Source organism: Nelusetta ayraudi, unplaced genomic scaffold (genome assembly GCF_046127955.1).
Source record: "Nelusetta ayraudi isolate G7.1 ecotype Tasmania unplaced genomic scaffold, CSIRO-AGI_Nayr_v1 ptg000088l, whole genome shotgun sequence".
Taxonomy (NCBI): domain Eukaryota; kingdom Metazoa; phylum Chordata; class Actinopteri; order Tetraodontiformes; family Monacanthidae; genus Nelusetta; species Nelusetta ayraudi.
The window spans coordinates 457,242-476,220 of NW_027466138.1; the positions used below are offsets into that span (position 1 = coordinate 457,242).

Genomic DNA, 18,979 nt, shown 5'->3' on the forward strand with positions numbered 1-18,979 from the left:
TGTGTCTGTGGTTCTAGCATCCTTGTGCTTCAACTTGCTCTCTTACTTAAACTGCTACATGGCTGTACTACTACTACTACTACTACTACTACTACTACTACTAGCACTTCTACTCCTACGACTTTGCTTCATTATTTCTATGACTGACTCGATGTGGGTGTGTGTGCCGGCACGGGAAGGGCGCCCCCCAAGCACAGGGGCAGGTCACGTGCAAGTCTCCTCTCCTCCAGCAGGGGGCAGTGAGCACCGAGCCATTCTCTCCATGGTGCTGAAGATTCGGCTGGATCTGTCCGGGGTGCTGAACACTGTTTTCGTGGCTAATGCCGGAGCTCGGAGGTAGGGCGGCTCGTGGCCGAAACTAGCGGGCCTTCGATGGTTGTGTAGCGGATATGTTGTGTGCGGTTCCCCGGTGAAGGTGTCTAGGCGAGCCGAGCGGAGATGTCGAGGCGGAGGGGGAGGGGAGGGCGGCAGTAAGGTAAGGCTTTATGTCTTTTTGACAAAGAGCACCGAGGAGCGCAGATCGTGTTTCTGACGGCTGCGGGGTTCTGACAGTGTGAACGCGAGCGGATAACTGGCGCGATATCAGCCTCAGGTCCGCCGCGAGGTTCCACACGGAACACGACCGTTTTATTATTATTATTATTATTATTGTGTTATCGTCATAATTTCCTCTCGATATTCTCTCCATCTTAATGTGCTGACACGCAGCCTTTGGACGGAATGATGTCCTTTTATTTTTCCACCAATCCGCTCCGAATGACGTCGTCCCGGTGCACTGCCATTACGGGGGTTGTGTGTAGTGTGTAGTAATGTGTGTAGTGGTAGTACACGGTGGACTGTGGTGCTAAAACCAGTAGCCGCTGTAGAACAGAATGGCCGAATCCCAGTCAGCCAGCAGCAGTCAGTTAGTCAGTAGGCCCACTTCACACTCAACTACCGCCGCGCGTTCACGTGTTTGTATCGCTCTTTCCGTGTGTGTGTGTGTGTGTGCGTGCGCGTACATGATGATGCATTCCAATCATTTATTTATGGATCATAGATATTTTAAACAAAAGCGACGTCAAACCTTTGCCTTTTATACCAAGAAGCTTAAGAGGGGACACACAGTTCGTGAAGTTTCAATTTAAGATTTAAAATAGTTCATCATCATCAACAACAACAACAACAACTACAACAAAATACGATATACACAAGCAGATGTAAACACACACAAAAAACAAATGATATGCAGTGTTTGATAGGCTGCTTCCAGATGGAGTCAGCAGTGAAATGGCTGGAACATAGAAGCTGTTTAGATATGGAAGCTTTCCAGTCATCTGCATCACACTGATCCGTCTCACTGAATGTGAGATTGTCGGCAAACTCTGTGTTCTAGCTCTCTAACTCTCTTTCATCTGTCTTTATTATCAAGACTCATGTGACTCATAAAGAACGAAAAGAATACATTTTCTCTTTTTGCTTTGAGGCTTTCAGGTTTCAGGGTCGTTGGATTTTTGCACACTGGTTGTTTCTCAGTGTTGACCCGGTTATCCAGGCCAGATTGTAATATGACAAGAATGAATTATTGACTAACTATATGTATATGTATATTCCCTTTGGAAGTACTACGTGATACTCATCACGCAGTACTTTGTGACTCAAACTGTGTCTGGTTGATCCAACAGGACAGAAGAAGATCCGTTCCACTCGGCCAGACCATCCAGGGAAGTGGACGAGCTGAGGGCCTCCAGTCATAGAAGGAAGGAGGAGTCCAGAGCCCCAGTAGCCACCTGACTACCCACCAACCGATCCACTGCTGACCTTTAACCTCTCATATTCAGATGAATCAAGATACAACACAGACACGCACAAGAACCCGCTCCAAAGGAATCTGGGGTCAGTAGAGACACCCTCACTCTGTATGTATGTATGGATGAATCTCTCTCTCTCTATTTTTGGTGAGGTTGTTTTTAGTGAATAGTGAACCTGTTGTTGTGTCCTTTCAAAGCCCAAAGAAGGAGCTCTCTCTCATTTTAGAATTAGAATAGAAACCTTTATTAATCCTACATTATGGAAATTGGCATCATTACAGCAACAATACTGTGCAAAGAGAAGGACGATTAAGAAGAAATAAAATTAATTACATCTTATTTCTAGAATTTTTCAACAAGGAGTGACACTGGTTTGCACTGTCAGCCCACAGCAAGTAAGGTTGCGGGTTGGATTCCCCCAGGAGGCCTGGGTTTGCATGATCCACCTGCGTCTGTGTGGCTTCTCTTTCTTCCTCTTTCTTCCGGCTTCTCCAGCTTCCTCACACAGCGCAAAAGCAAAAGACAGCAACATGTTTTAAAAATCAGAAACTCCTATTTTTGAAATATGTTTTCATGGACAAAAAAATAAACAAATAACTTATTGCGAGAAATAAAATGTGAATTCATTGAAATCTGTCTTGAATTGGGATCTTTCTGCCTCTTTGTTCTTAGCAGCGTCAGATTCGATGCCACAAGAGATGAAGCCGGAGCTCAGGTAAACCAGCCGCTACTGCACCATCAAGCAGCACAATGTACAAAGTGTGTCCTGCATTCTTGGGAATGCGTTTGTTTATTTGTCTCCATGTGCACCAGCAGCAGTTGTCCCACACCTGGTTGTGATGGCAAAGGCCATGTCAGTGGGAGATACTCCAGACACAGAAGGTAGGATTGACGACGGCCTCTGCACGACTCATTGGCAGCTTAGCATCAAGGAGGGTGGACTTCATACTGAAAGGTCCAGTGTGTAGAATGTGGCTTTATTTATGATTTATGATCTATTGGTAGAATCTGAACATACTGCCCAGAAATACATTAATAAAAGTGTATAATCATGTAAGAGTAATTTGGTTTTCCTCCCCTTAGAACGGTTCTCATATACAGTATATATTCATATATATATGAGAGTCTCCATAGATCAATAATGGTCCCAGTGCTCCCAGTTAGCTGCCATCTTGCACCAGCACATTTCTAAGGAAGCCTGGTGTGGACAATCCAGCTGCCTGACAGCATAGCATCAAATAAACCAACCAAGAAGAAGAAGAAGGTGTCCAGGTTTGGGTGCACAGGGCCACCGTAGTTCACTGGCAGCTCCGGAGAGGGAGGGTACGGAGTCCCTAACGGGACATAACTGAAAGCGCTGCAATCTAAAATGTAACCACTTGATATAAAAAAAAAACCTCCAATGACTACACACTGAACCTTTACGTTGGTCATTACGCTTCATGTTTGTCTGTGGAAAAACACCTACTGGGAGGTGTCGTGTTAGCGCTGTTTCGTGAAGGTACCGACACGGTTCTGGACCGGGTATCGGCAAGAATACACAGAGGACGAGAGATGAGTCTATTCCAGTTGATCAGGACAAAAGGTTTACAAATAATAACTGTGAAATGATGATGATGAGTCTGAAAGGATAAACCAATACAATAAGATTCAAATCTGTAACAGTTAAATCAATGCGTTGTTAAATATCCAGATTCATCTCAAAGGTTTCATGATAGGTTTAAATCACTCATTGCGCCCTTACAGAACTGCTCTTTAACAGGAAGCGTCTGCTAGGTAGTACAGTCTGTGTTGCCATCTGACACTGCAAACCTAACGATGAGTGTTGCTGCAGTTAATATGACATCCCACAATGTGAAGAATGTAGTACAAAAGAGAAATAGGAACAGATTTCATTCATGTGAATTCATGCTGTAACACACAGTGTACTAGGCTGCCCAGTCGTCAAGAAGAGGAAGTTGGAGGAGGCAGTGTCGGACGACAGCGAGTCTCCCAGCAAGAGGAGGAGCGTGGCGGGCAAACAGCCAGTGGACGAAGGCTTTACCGCTGAGAGTGACACCACGGAGGAAGAGGAGGACGAGGAGGAGGAGGAGGAGAAGGAAAAGAAAAAAAACAAAGCAAAAATAAAGACAGAGACAAGAAAGGGTGAGTAAGAAAATCACACGCTGATGAAACAACAGCAGTAGGTTGAGGACACATGAGATTGGAGCAGGAAGGTTGTGTGTCTCAGACCACGGGTGGGGAAACTGTTGTAGAATGTGACAGAGGGGGGTAGCGGAGCAGCAGCAGATGCATGGAGTGTTGTGGTGAGCCTCCTCATAGGAGGAAACAATCTATCCTGGGATATCATGGAGGAAACATGTTGCTGTAATGTCAATGGAAAATGAAGCAAAGTTGCAACCAAGTCAGCGTCTTTGAAGCCCCACCAGGGTGTTTAGCTCTTAGAACCACCTAGAACCATCCAGAACCACCTAGAACCACCAGGGTGTTTAGCTCCTAGAACCACCTATTACCATCTATAACCATCCAGAACCATCCAGAACCACTTAAAACCACCAGGGGGTTTAGCTCTTAGAACTACCTAGAACCATCCAGAACCACTTATAACCACATAGACCCACCTAGAACCACCAGGGTGTTTAGGTCTCAGACCCACTTAGATCCATCTAGAGTGTTTAGCTCTTTATTGAAATGACTCTGAAAACACTGAAAGAATTGATGAAACCCAACTATTTTATGACTTACTGGCAATTAATATAATTTCTTGAAGTTTCGGCGGGCCGGATTAAAATGCTTGATGGGCCGCATATGGCCCCTGGGTCGTAGTTTGCTCTACGCCTGATCTCATTCATTAAAGGCTGAGATGATAAAGTCCAGTAACGTTTTCCTTCTCCTTGAATCCACAGCCGACGGCTCGGCGGTTCCAACAGTGGCAGCAGAAGCAGCAGTTTGTTCTGAGGAGAGCAGCGTGGAAAAGATCAGCATGAATGAAGGTGAAAAAGAAGAGAAAGGAGAGAAAAGCCAGAATCTCAGTGCAGATGTGGACAATCATCAGCATCAGGATGAAACAAAGAACGTGGAGGAGGAGAGTCAAATAGCAACTGGCGAGGCGCTGCAGCTCGCTGAAGAGGCAAGTGAGCTCACAAACACAAAGGAGGAGCGAGTAGAAGAGGAGGAGGAGGAGGAGGAGGAGGAGGAGGAGGAAGAGGAGGAGGAGGAGGAGGAGGAAGGGCACAGGAAAGACAATATCATCGAAGACAGAGAGCGCGAAAGGCTGGTGATGAGCCAGAAGAACTCTGATCATCAATATTCAAGTGGAGATTACAAACACCAAGCAAAAGAGACATTAAATAATGAAATGAGCAAGAAGGAAGACAAGGAGGAGGAAGAGGAGGAGGAGGCGGAGGAGGAGGAGGAGGAGGAGGAAGTTCACAATTCAGGAAACTCCATTTACATGTTAAGTCCACACACTCAGGGATCTGCTGCTGAGGTGCTGCTCAGGGAAGAACCGACCCCACCACCTGTGACCGAGGAAGAGGAGCCGCGGGAGAGACGAGAGGAGGAAGAGGAGGAGGAAGAGGAAGAGGAGGTGAAGGAGGAGGCGAAGAGGAGGGACGCTAAAGAAACAGGACAGCTGGTGGAAGAGGAAGGTGAGGACCAAGACGTGATGAAGAGCTCTCCCGCCACCGTGGTGATCGAAGTTCGCTCTCAGGAAGACGACGTGGAGGAGGAGGAGGAAGAGGAGGAGGAAGAGGCCGAGGCGGCGGGGGAGGAGGAGGCGGAGGAGGAGGAGGAGGAGCAGGAAGAAGAGGAGGAGGAGGAGGAGGAGGAGGAGGAAGAAGAGGAGGAGGAGGAGGAGGAGCTGGTGCACGACTGTGGTTCAGACGGTTCTGGGATCACCGACGACTCAGAGAACTGGGACATGACCCGGGGGAACCTGGGGCTGCTGGAGCAGGCCATCGCCCTCAAGGCTGGAGAGGTCGAAGGTCACGAAGCCCACAGCTCCCCAGAGTACCATCCATACAACATGAGCAGCAGCAAGACCTACCAGCCCACTGCCGCGGCTGCTGCTGCTGCTGCTGCTGCTGCTGCGGCCCGACGCAGCTCACACTCCAGCAAAGGTACACGCGCGTTCCTCAACTGCTGGGTTGCAACCCAGGAGTGGGACAGGGAGCTGTTTAGATTGGGTCACAGCTTCCTAAAAAAATATATTTTTTTATAAATATATATGCATGTTCTTCCCGTGTCTTTTACTACGTTTCCGTGTCCAGTTGAGCGGTGCTGCTGTGACATCAGTGTCTCTGGATGTCTCCTGTGTTCAGATAAGAAGGAGGTCAAGTGTCCGACCCCTGGCTGTGACGGCACTGGTCATGTGACTGGCTTGTACCCTCATCACCGCAGTCTGTCTGGGTGTCCCCACAAAGACCGAATCCCCCCAGAGAGTGAGACACTTCACACACACACACACACACACACACACACACACACAAGCCATTATAAGCCGTATTAAAACTTTTTTAAGCCTTACAAACTCTATATAAACATATTATATTTATTTATATTGGAGAGACCGGGGTGGTGGTTTTCAAGAAGGGGGACCGGAGGGTGGGCATCACACCACGCCTCCCTGGGGAAGTGGACTCCAGGGTGCTGGAGGGGAGGATACGACCGACAGTGGAAGCTTAGATTCAGGAGGGACAGTGCGGGTTGGGTCTGATTTCTCCACACTGGAGCAGCCCCACACTGGAGCAGCCCCACACTCTCCAAACCATTCAGTTGTTGATGGTTTTAATTCAGTCCACCTCCAGCCAATGAACTGATGTGCCTCTCTGTTGCTGCTGCTGTGTCTCCTCAGTCCTGGCGATGCACGAGAACGTGCTGAAGTGTCCGACCCCTGGCTGCACTGGCCAAGGCCACGTCAACAGTAACCGCAACACACACCGCAGGTGAGTGACACACACACCAATAAACTACTTAGCTCAGTTTTGGTGACCTTGAAAATGCAAAGCAATCTGCACCGCAAATGTTGAATGTGTTTGGATTTTTCTTCCAACGTGCAAACCTTTGGTCTGTTTCTCCTGACAGTCTGTCTGGATGCCCCATTGCAGCTGCATCCAAGCTCAACAAGATCCAGGACAAGCAGGTCATTTTACAGCCCTCAGCCAGCGAAGCTTCCTCCAACTCTGACAGGGTTCTCAGGTGAGCGTTTCTCAACTGGTGGGTCGCCACACACTTTTGGGCTGTTTTGATTGGGTCGTGGCTTTGTAGACATTTAAAAAAAAAAAAAAAATCATACATATGTACATATATGTATATATATATATATACACAAATTGTTGGCCATTTATTTTGCAGGACACAAAATAATTTCCATCATTTCTTTAAAAACACATGACAGAAAGTTCATTTGGGTCTTTGCGACTTCATGTTCAGGTATATAGTGGAGCAGCACTGCTGTGGACTTGATGGTGCCGGCACCACTGAGAACCTCTCTGAGCTGCTGGACAGTTTGATTGGAAAATTACAGTGGAAGCGAATCGAGCAGCAAAACGCTCCTCTGCGTGTTTCTGAAGTCACGGGACAAGAAGTGAATTTTGAGTGTTTGATGGTTGTTTTCCAATGTGTTTGCCCCCCCCCCCCCCCCCCCAGGCCCATGTGTTTTGTCAAGCAGCTGGAGATCCCTCAGTACGGCAGTTACCGGCCAAACGCAGCCACCACCACACCCAGAGCCAACCTGGCCAAGGAGCTGGAGAAATACTCCAAGGTGTCTTTTGACTATGCAAGCTTTGATGTCCAGGTGTTTGGGAAGCGCATGCTGATCCCAAAGACTGCCAGCAGTACTGAAACATCACCCAAAGCCTTCAAATGTAAGACTCACACACACGTCCACCATCACGGCACCACCATCAGTCACACTGGAGACCGTCGTGGAGACCAGTGTCAGAAATACAGGGTTTTTTCAGGGGGAAGACCCACTCGATGAACCTATGAGACCCCCTGAAAGCCTAAAGCAAAATTTAAGTGGGTCTCACCCTCATATGCGTTTTTAAAGCTAAAAAAGTTCTGTATTATTCTGATTAATGGTCACTGAAATATCTTCAAGATCACCCTGTTGAATATTAATTTCCTTTTGTAGACATGTCATGGCTTGCACCCATGAAATATTGTAATGTTATTATAGGCCTCCTGCATGTCAAGGACATTTAGATTGGTACCCAACCCTGCCATCTGGTGGAGACCTTTGGGAAAACAGGTCACATCGATTTTGAGATAGAAGGAAAATATTGTCTCTATTTTTTTTTAGCTACATTTTTGACCTTTGGGTTTTTGTCTTGCAAGAGAACTATGTTGTCTGTAGTTTACAGGTGAGCAACATGAATTGAAATGGTAACACTTTAAGTCTTTACAGGCTTTACTCTACTTCTATTATGAAGTCAAGGTAAAAAAGTAACAGAAGTAAACAGGAATTGTTAAAACAGGCTGTATGCACGCAACTTACAGTCATCTGGGATTTACTCAAGTCGTCACGAAACGTGTAGCTACATGCACACAAGTACGCAAAACACAGCTGAACTGAAAATGTACCACTTGGGGGCGATGTAATCCTGGGAAATAGGCGTGGCTAACAAATCAGGAAAGTGAAGTTATTGAAATCACTGAAATTATTTTTGAACGGCGCTGCCGAAGTGTTGAAAATGAAAAATGTTGGATGGAATGCCGGTGTTGCCGCTGGCAGGTGCGTTTGTTACCGTCACTGAGAGCATACTTCATGTTTTTTCAAATGAATTGCTGCATACATGTACATGTTGACCTCTGCCGAAGTCTGACCTCATTTTCTTTTCCCACTCAGCTAAATCCTTTTCTCAGGCCTCCACCCCTGGACACGATGCACTAGGGGGGGTTTCAAAGTGCACCTCGTCTTCCAGCGGCTATGACAATAGCCAAGATGCAGAGGCAGCACACATGGCAGCGACGGCCATTCTCAACCTGTCCACCCGCTGCTGGGAGAAACCTGAAACCTTCAGCGCCAAGACACGGGAACCTTGCACCAAGGTAGACCAAGGCCTTTCCCTCTTGGTCATAGCATGGAACTTAAAACGCTGCACGCTCACGTTTTTGTGTCGGTTGCGTTGCCCTGACTGTGTATCTGAACCTGAAGGAATCGGATATCGAAGTGGACGAGAACGGCACTTTGGATCTCAGCATGAAGAAAACCAAGAAAGAGGGCGAGAAACCTTCAGAGTCCTCGACGTCCTCCTCCACTTCATCCTCTCAACACGTCGTGCCCGTCTTGTCTCAGGGACACGGTAATCCAGAGTGGGAGGAGCCACTTGACTTCACCAAACCCAGCGAACTCAAGGAGGAGAACCACGAAGAGGTGCCGGCCACACTGACACAATTCAGAAGACTGATTGTATTTTAACGATGTTATTTAAAGTGTTGCCATTTTTTTTTTTTTTTTTTTTTTTTAATTAACATTCAATGTTTTGTTTCACTGGGTCTCAAGTACATGGCTCCTTCTTACACATCATCTGATGGTGAGGAAGAGGAGCAGGAGAACTTGGAGGACAGGAAGTACCCAGGCGAGGTCACCACCAACAGCTTCAAGATCAAGTTTCTGCCTAAAGACAGCAAAAAAGATGTTCTCGTGTACGTTCCCCTCTCGACTCGTGCCAAGCGTTGCTCATTATGCAAGCTTCAAGCCACAGTGAAACTTCCACCCGTGGCTCTGTTTGGGATAGAGCTCTGGGTCACTCCACCCACAAATGGGTCCCCGAGCTGGTGGTCATTTTCCTTCCATACGGGGGATAACTTTGCTTTGTGTCTTCTCGTTTGTGTCGTCTTTTCCGTCTGCAACCCGTTTTCAAGTGCGTTGGGCTGATTTGCAGTGTTTTTTTGCCACAGATGCCCGACCCCAGGCTGTGATGGCAGCGGACACATAACTGGCAACTACGCTTCACATCGAAGGTAAGGCCAAGGAGGTATCCCATCGAGGTCTTCAGACAAAAATCCTTTTGTTCATCTTTTAATTGAGCAGAACTGATTTCATCTCCTACTTTAAGCAGCCTGTGTGTTTAGACAACATGGCTCTCAGCAGCTGCTGCTTTGGTTTTAAAGACAACATTGCAATGTTTTAACAAGAATGTAGAACCCAGGGACCCCTATATTAGCTTATTATTCCCTTATGTATGTTACATTATGTATTTTGTAACTTCCAGTCTGCTGCATTTGTATCTACTGATATATGCTTCTCTGCAAAAGCCTCGGCCATTAGAACGACTATGTGTTAAACTTCAATCCTCAGTTGTTAAATGAAGAGCAACTGAAGCTGCTGACGCTGATAAAACGCAACTCGCCAATTCCACTCGCCAACAAGAAAAATGTAAAACTTTTGACTGTCGAGCAGTCGCGAGAAGTGAAAAAAAGTTTCAAGAACGGACAAAACTACTAATGACTGTCTTTAGGAGTAACTGATCTGATCTGATGGAACTCAATGAAGCTTACAGGGAGAATTTGTCCATGTAGGGATGTGTTTGCATCCTCAGTTCTTCAATATGAAGACACAGAGAGACTGACATTGGAATATATCAGATATATTAACTTCTCTTGAGAAGCTTTTAAGATTCTGCCTGACATGAATTCACTGTTGGTCATTGTCATCGATTGACAGATACAACAGACAGTTCAGTAGCCCAGTTAAAGGCCCACTGTGTGAGTAGCATCTAACGAAAGACAGCATCTTGCAAACAAAGTGAACGTTAATAGGATCGCTGATCGGGATCAAGGTACTTTTTAACAGTACTCAACCCAGTACTCAGTACTCAACCCACTGAAGTTAAAGTGGCGAGTTGATTTTGCTCAGTTATCTTCTCTTCCTCTTTGTGCTCTTCAATCTTCAACCTCAAGTCCTACCTTTATGTCACGGGTCCGGCCAAAAGGGTTCTGGAGCGCTGCTTCTGGAACAGCTTGAGGACAGCGCCCACTAGTGAATAAGAGCAGCAAACAATGGGTCCCCTTTGGTCACACCAAAGAAACAAAAATTACACTCTACTTTTTTCTTTTTTTTCTTTTTTAGTTTTTGTTATTCAACCACAAACAATAACTCAAATAAAATATTAATACACCATAAATCAAACAAATAACAGGATGATTTTTTCAAACTAATTTTATCTTTCCTGTTCCAAACGGAATAAGTGAAGAAGAAGGCAGAGAAACTGATGACGACGTTACAGTCTGAACTGTCACGCATGTCTGTTGTTGTTCCAATCCAATCAGAAAACTAAAGCCATCAGGTTTGGCTGTTTTTTTTTTTGCTGTTTTTTTTGCTGTTTAGAAAAGCATAAAAAAACAAATGTGATTCTTGTTTCTAATGTGTTCATTGCAACAAACAACTGCCGTACGGTTAAAAAGTACCTTGGTTATTATGGGCTGCTGTAAACAGGTAGTCGGAGAATATGGCCAACTGAAGACAAGCGTATCTGTACCTGTACCTACCTAATGTAAATATGAAGACTTGAATTGAGGACCAGTTGTAGTGATGTTATCTCGCCTTAAACATACATTTTCCTTTTATTTATTTTTTTTAATTTTTAATTTTAAGCCGAGAGATACATTTAAATGGAACACATTGGGCCTTTAGGGATCTGCCTCTTTTCTTCATCCTAACTCAGACATCTCTTTTTTCAATCTGTTTTTTTTACCTTCTCTTTCTAACCTTTTGTCCTTCCAGTCTATCAGGCTGTCCTCTTGCTGATAAATCACTGCGGACCCTAATGGCTGCCCACACAGCTGAACTAAAGTATGTGTGCTCACTTATGCTTCTCACCAACACCCTCACTGAGAACTTCTAATCTGCAACTAAGTGTCTGTCGCTGCTCTCAACACTTGACCCTCAAACACTCACCCGAGACTCTTTGGTTATGGAGATGTAAGCAAGTAATGGGGGGGGGGGGACCTAAATTAGGCAGTCATCTATTGGTCACCAGAGTGACGCCGATCATTTCTATAATGGTGTTTTGCTGAATGTATTTCAGGCGTTTCGATCTCAGACATTTTTTAGTGGGGAAATTTTAACCCTGTTTCAGTTTCTGTTTGAGCCTCACTTAAACGTCTTGACAAAGTGGCCCCCTGGTGACACCCGCTTAGCACTGCAGCCCACTGCCCCCTTGTGATTGGCCAGCCGCTCACCGCTTGCACTAGCTAGCGGTGAAAGACGGCTATCTGGGGTGGCACTGGCTTCCCCTGAAACCTGATTGGAGACTCTGAGTTACATAATGTATACGTTTTTAATTTGGAGCAACTGGACTGGTTCTTGTGATCTTGTGACTTGGTCTTGCGAGCTTGAAGATCGCAAGAACAAGTCCAGGTGCCCCAACTTAACCCTTGTACATGAAGGTGACCTGGATGGCTGAGAACCTTCACAGATGTACTCTGAGTTACTCAGTGGTCTCGTGGTGGAGTGTATGCCATGTGTTGGATTCCCAGCCGGGTCATACCAGAGACTATGAAAATAGTACCCACTGCCTCCCTGCTTAGCACTCGGTATTTGGTGTTGGACTTGCGTGGTTGGACCAGCCAATGAATCCCGAGCTTGGCACTGCTGCTCACCGCTGCCTCAAGGGATAATGAGTCAAATGTCGAGGAAAAAATTCACATCTTTGGAGATGTGACAATCATTGGGACTTTAATCTTCTCCAACTGTGTCCACGTCAGTCCTTTCCTCTTCATTTATTGCTCTGAGCTCCTTCTCCCGGTGGTTTTGCCTCTTGTTGGTTCCATGTTGGAGCCTGTTTGGTTGTTGCTTCCTTGTTTCTTCTGAGTGTGTGACCAATCCACTATTGTTTCCTCCTCAGCTGGATCTCCGTGGTTTCTGCTTTGGTGCAGTCCCACAGGTCAAAGTTGTTGATTTGAATTTTCGTCCAGTAGATCTCACGGATGAGCCTTAGTCAGCAGATGATGAAGGTTTGCATTTTGTTGATGATGCCATTGTTGGTCATCCAGGTTTCTGGTCCATACAACGATATGGTCTTAACATTGGAGTTGAAGATCCTCAACTTGGTGTTGATCGAGATATGTTTGGTTTTCCAAATAGTTGTTCTAGCTTTTCCTATTCTGCCCCTTCCATCCTCTTCTCTTCTCCGTCCACAGAGATATCACTTCTCTGGTGTGTGAATTTGTTGACCTCTTTCAGAAGAACATCACGATTTTCCTTCGCAATTGGTGTTTTTTTTTCTGCTCTGCTCTGTTGGAGATGCAGACAGTCAGAATACAGAAAGGGAGGATACCTTATAGTCGAGAGGATGAGGTCCAGAATGACTTTGACTGAGACTTGAAAGTGGAAATTGTATGTTGAGAAAAGAGATCAAATTTATTGAGACCTGTTTATTTTTTTATTTTATTTTTTTATTTTAGCAGATTTCATTGATGACATAGTGCACAACAGCAACTTGTATGTTCTCCAGAAAGGAAAAGACACTCTGGCAGTGACAGGACAGGAAGACATTTTTTTTGGTCATTGGTTTTCTTGTTCAGGTTGAAACTGAAATTGCGCTTTTATAGTTTTAAAATTTACCCCAAAACATTGGAAAGTTTTTCAAAGCATAAAACTAAATAACTGTTCCTATTCACCATAAAATACAAGTCAATTCATATTTACATTACGTTCAAACTGTTGTATGTTGAGTGCTCACGTGTACGTAGTCCACCCAATTAGACCAGTATGTGAGGTCCCCAAACTTTCAAATTTCAGATGCTGACTGTAGCGCCACCATCAGGCCTATTGGTTTGTGTTTGCAGCTGACACAATTTAGCACAGGAATAGACTTTCTTCTGCACTGTTTTTGGGGAAGTAGGATTCCTAAATTCTTAAGTTGGAGTGTCTGTGTGTTTGTGTGTGTGTGTGTGTGTGTGTGTGTGTGTGCGTGTGTGTGTGTGTGTGTGTGCGCACGCACTTACTTTCAGGTGTCCTACCCCTGGTTGTGACGGAACAGGACATATCACTGGGAACTACGCCTCACACAGAAGGTAGGATCTCTTGTCTGATGGCATCAAGGTTTGTGTGGGTCAGGATGGTAAGAGTGCCCAAAAAAGCTGTCTTTGGTACTCTACAGTACAGTCTGATGGAACAAAAGAGATTTGTAGTGACATTCAATCTTTACTCTAGTCCAATGTAAGTCCCAGCATTAAATCTTTATAGGTTTCGCAGCAAAATGAAAGACATGCCGTGCTGCGAGGAGTCTGAAGTGTAACGTGAAGCTCAGTCATTTGTCATCGGTCTAGAACGCACTGGCGAAGCTCAGTGAGGGCAAAGAAAGACACGCAGCCTTGCCTTACAAACCTTCTAACGTCACTTAACAAACCAGAAGCTCAAACGTCATGTGGACCTCAGAACATTTGACAAGAGCAGCTGACAAAAACAAAACAAACTCAGAGATATTTCATGTAGGAAATAGTGCAATTCAAGTGTGAGCGTGTGGTTCGGTCTCGGTAGCACTATTCATTCTGCCATTGCCTTGACTCTCGATGTTATTACGTTGCATTTGGTTTTATGCATATTTATGTTTTTACGATGTTTCGTATTTTGTGTTCGGGTCAGTGATGAAAACTAAGCAGTGCTGTCATCTTCTCTCCCAGCCTGTCCGGATGCCCTCGAGCCAAGAAAAGTGGCGTCAAATCAACCCCCACCAAAGATGACAAGGAGGACTCTGAGTTACTGAGGTACATTGTTGCATTTCATCCACTGCCGAGCAGAGTGCGCGGTGATAATACTGGTCCCGGATCAGTTTTTACTTTACGTTCTGTTTCTATATCATGTATTATCACTGTATTGACTGAAGTCGAAGCCACTCTACAGGTCGACAAATGCGTTGCCTGGCGTATCCAAAGGTTTCCTCTCGGTTCTCTGCAAGGCAGAATTTCCAAATCAATTCAATTCAAACAACTTTGGCCACATTGGACCATTGATTATGAGCAGCAGGCTGCCGTGGTACACATAGCATACAATAAAGAATTCATATCAGGAGACAGACATACACACACACATCGTACGCACAACACTTGGTGTGCAATTAAAAAGAATAGGAGCCTCTGATGACCTTTGGTGATTTCTTTTCAGCTTTCAGTCCCAGTGATTCATATTTGGCTCAGTCTTGTCGCTGCAATGTACCAGTGAAGAGAAAAATACTGACATTGCTGGTTGTGAATGTCACATTGTGGAGTTGCATTGCATTGCATTGAGTTTCACTCTACAGTTGTCCGGTGGGTCCATGTTTTGCGTGGCTTGTCTGTGATCTTCTGATGCCTGTATGTCCGTGCAGATGTCCAGTTCCTGGCTGCGACAGCCTGGGCCACATCAGTGGGAAGTACGCCACCCACCGCAGCGCCTACGGCTGCCCGCTGGCTGCTCGCCGCCAGAAGGAGGGTCTCCTCAACGGGACGGCCTTCTCCTGGAAGGCCTTCAAGGCCGAGGGTCCCACCTGCCCCACCCCAGGCTGCGACGGCTCGGGACACGCCAACGGCAGCTTCCTCACACACCGCAGGTACCCTCACATATACAGTAACCTGTGTACATATATATTTATATACACACATGGAATCTTGAATACTTCATACAATTGAAATCATACCTCCGAGATCAGTGTTTCTAAACTGGTGGGTCGTGACCCGAAAGTGGGTTGCAGACCTATTTGACTTGGTCGACGCTTCACGGGCAGTTTCTCTCTTTTTTAAGGGATTTAAAACACACACACACACACACACACGTATACATACACATACATATATATATATATATATATTTATATTTTTTTCAGGACACACAATTCAAATCAATAAAATTCAATCATTTATTGACCAGACGTGATAGAAAGCGGGCTTGTGTTTTCATTCTTGTGGAATAAATGTGGGTCTTTGTGGGTCTTTGCGACTTGACGACGAGGAACGAAACGCTGCAGGTCCTGAGACTCCACCAGCACCAGTTGAGAACCACTTGCACCAGACGACAGCGTGATGATACTTGTTGCGTTGGACTGGTGAGATTTTAATTGTGATCAACATCTCCTCTCAGTCTCTCAGGTTGTCCCAGAGCATCGGGCAATAAGAAGAGGAACAAGCTGCCTGGAGATGAATACATCACTTCAAAGTTCAGTGCCAGTGATGGTAGGAGACACTGCATTGGCCTAATGCTACTGGACATGAGACCATTGAGGTTATATTAACTAAAGAAAAACATAAGAAATATATATTTAATAATATATATATTGTATATATTGATATTTATTTCCATCACCTACCATTTGCATATTGCACCTGCACCACCAGGGAGACGCGTCTTTGCCTTCTTGCTTGTTTTGTTGTATGTACACAAGCTGCTGGTGCAATAATTTCAACTCTTATCCGTCTGTCCGTCTGTCCGTCTTGTCTGTCTGTCTCCCTCCTCAGTTCTGGACAACGATGAAGACATCAAACAGCTCAACAAGGAGATTTACGAGTTGAGCGAGTCCAACTCGGAGATGGAAGCCGACATGATGAACCTGCACAATCAGGTGAAGCTCGCCGAAGCCGCCATCACATTTAGAGTCGGGAGAAATACTGGTCTGGAATATTAATTCCAGTCCAATATTGGACTGCGGAGAAGAATGAATGGCCATCAGCCACTTCCAGTCGTTGCTGTGGGAGAAGCAAACGTTCCCTGCAGCTCTAAAGCAGCGATACCTAAACATCTCTCTGCTTTGTGTCCTCCAATCTGTTGCAGATCTCTTCGATGGAAAAGAACCTGAAGAACATGGAGGAGGAGAACAAACAGATAGAGGAGAAGAACGAGGCCCTGTACCTGGAGCTCTCCGGCCTGAGTCAGACCCTGATCCGCAGCTTGGCCAACATCCACCTGCCCAGCATGGTAAGACTGCATTTATTTTGCCGGACACGTCATTCTTTTCAATCATTTCCATGAGTTACTGACCAGACTTGATAGAAAGTGGGCTTGAGGCTCCACCAGTTGAGAACCCACTGGTCTAATCGGCAGATGTGCCGTGTTGTGGAATCGCCGCCGATGCTCCAAGTTCAGGATGTTTGCAGTTGTCTTGTTTGACGTCTGGGAATTTACCCAAGCTACTTGGAAAAGGAAACGGTGTGAACTTTGTGTGTGTGTTTGTGTGTGTTCAGCAGGAGCCGCTGTCTGAGGAGAACTTCAACAGCTACATAGACACCCTCACCAGCATGTTCACCAACAAAGACTGCTACCAGAACCCAGAGAACCGAGCTCTGCTGGAGTCCATCAACCAGGCAGTGAAGGGCATCGAGGTGTGATGGACCACACGGAGAAGAAGTAGGAGGAAAAGGAGGAGGAGAGGATGAGGAGGGTGAGGTTTTCACATCGACATTGTCAACGTTGCTCGTCTTCAACCTTTTCTACGCAGAGATCCTTTTTCAAGCTCGAGTCCACTCCTCTAGCGCACTGAAGCCACGCCGTCATTGATCTGTCATTGATCGTCACGGTCATTGTGACAGAGTATTTGCCAAACTGGAGAGCTCCAGGCGAATCAGTCCAGCAGGTCAGTGAACGCATCATCCCACCTCGGTCAGATTGTGTACATAGCGTGGTGACCTGAGACTCGTAATGTTGCACCTTCCATAGTTTGTAGCTCTGCTCCCTGGTTATTTCAGCATTTTTTGCAAATGTTGGGTTGATGTAATAATAAATTAAGCCGGACAATGTTTTTGTTTTATTATCTATTTATTGATTTATTGTTTTCGAAAATGTTACCCGAGATCTTAAAATGTTAATCAAAGGAAATAAAACATTTCCTCTGCACTGCTGTTCAAAGAGGAGATTTTTATGAAATCAACTATAAACTGTTTTATATATCTTATTTATTTATTTATTTATTTATTTATGTATTTATTTATTTAATAATAATAATTGTATCTTTTAGAGTACAAGTATTTTGTAGCCGGAAAAGTTTTTTTTTTTTTTTTTTTTTTATAATTTTCAAAGGGTTTCTTTTGTGCTTCCGCTCATGTATTATTTTTATTTTTAATTTTCAAAGTCTTTTAACTACACTGTACAAACAGTCAATTTTTAAACTTATTTATTTCGTGATGAAGAACAAGTGACAGTGTTGTGTTTGTGTGTTCATGATGGCTGTTGAAGGAATTGTCTTTAAGTTGCTGTTTCAATAAAGATAAAATTGCTGTAAGTGTACAGTGTAGCGCCTTGGTGGAATATTTTTCCTTTTTTTGTTCTGATGCACTGCTCACTGTGGAGGTATTCTACTTCTTCTCTCATATATATATTATATATACATATATATTTATACGTATATATATATATATATACATATATATACATATATATATATATATATACATATATATATATATATATACATATATATATATACACATACATAGATATGTGTATATATACTGTACATATGCAAACGTATACATATTTATATACATATAAATGCACACGCACACATACGTACATATATACAAACATACACATATATACATATATATACACATATATACATATACACATACATACATACATATATACACATACATATATATACACACACATACATATATATATATATATACATATACATATATACATATACATATATATATACACATACATACATATATATATACACATACATACATATATATATATACACATACATGCATATATACATACACATACATATATATATACATACATATATATATACATATACATACATATATATAATATACATATATATATATATACATATATGTGTATATATACATATACACACACATATTTACATACATACATATATATATACACACATATATATATATATATATGTACATATATAAATATATGTGTATATATGAGAAGATTGTGAGAGAAGAGAACATGTCAGCTTTTTTCCAGGCATTTACAGTTGGATCTGCTGCACAATTTAGAAGATTGTAATCATTTGTAACAGAACACCACATTTTTTTAGCCAAGCAACACTACTGGAACAGATAGAAATATAATAAATAAATAAAAGAAAGTGAGACTCAGTATTTAGTTGCAAATGGTTTGCCAGGTTGACACAAAGCCACCACTTGCTGCTCCTGATCAACGCTTCTCTCCTTGTATTTTTATGTGTATATTCCTCATGTCAGATGAGCACTGCAATGGCTAC

At 44.1% G+C, this 18,979-nt stretch overlaps 1 protein-coding gene across 3 annotated transcripts; it reads left to right on the forward strand.

Annotated features, from left to right (window-relative positions):
* The first annotated feature begins 1,754 nt into the window (after nt 1-1,754).
* LOC142901374 (myelin transcription factor 1-like) lies at nt 1,755-17,766 on the forward strand. Of its 3 annotated transcripts, none has more exons than XM_076045869.1 (21): nt 1,755-1,875; nt 2,463-2,505; nt 2,607-2,672; nt 3,715-3,935; nt 4,697-5,911; nt 6,113-6,232; nt 6,646-6,736; nt 6,876-6,989; nt 7,440-7,657; nt 8,641-8,843; nt 8,950-9,168; nt 9,298-9,440; nt 9,696-9,758; nt 11,521-11,589; nt 13,752-13,814; nt 14,424-14,507; nt 15,107-15,328; nt 15,856-15,947; nt 16,230-16,333; nt 16,543-16,686; nt 16,953-17,766. In XM_076045869.1, exons 1-21 carry the CDS (start codon nt 1,821-1,823, stop codon nt 17,094-17,096), a joined length of 3,693 nt encoding a protein of 1,230 aa, XP_075901984.1. In that variant the 5' UTR covers nt 1,755-1,820; the 3' UTR covers nt 17,097-17,766. The 3 variants fall into 3 exon arrangements, with proteins under 3 accessions (XP_075901984.1, XP_075901985.1, XP_075901986.1); XM_076045870.1 differs by having other exon boundaries at nt 2,466-2,505; XM_076045871.1 differs by lacking the exon at nt 11,521-11,589.
* Nucleotides 17,767-18,979: the final 1,213 nt, after the last annotated feature.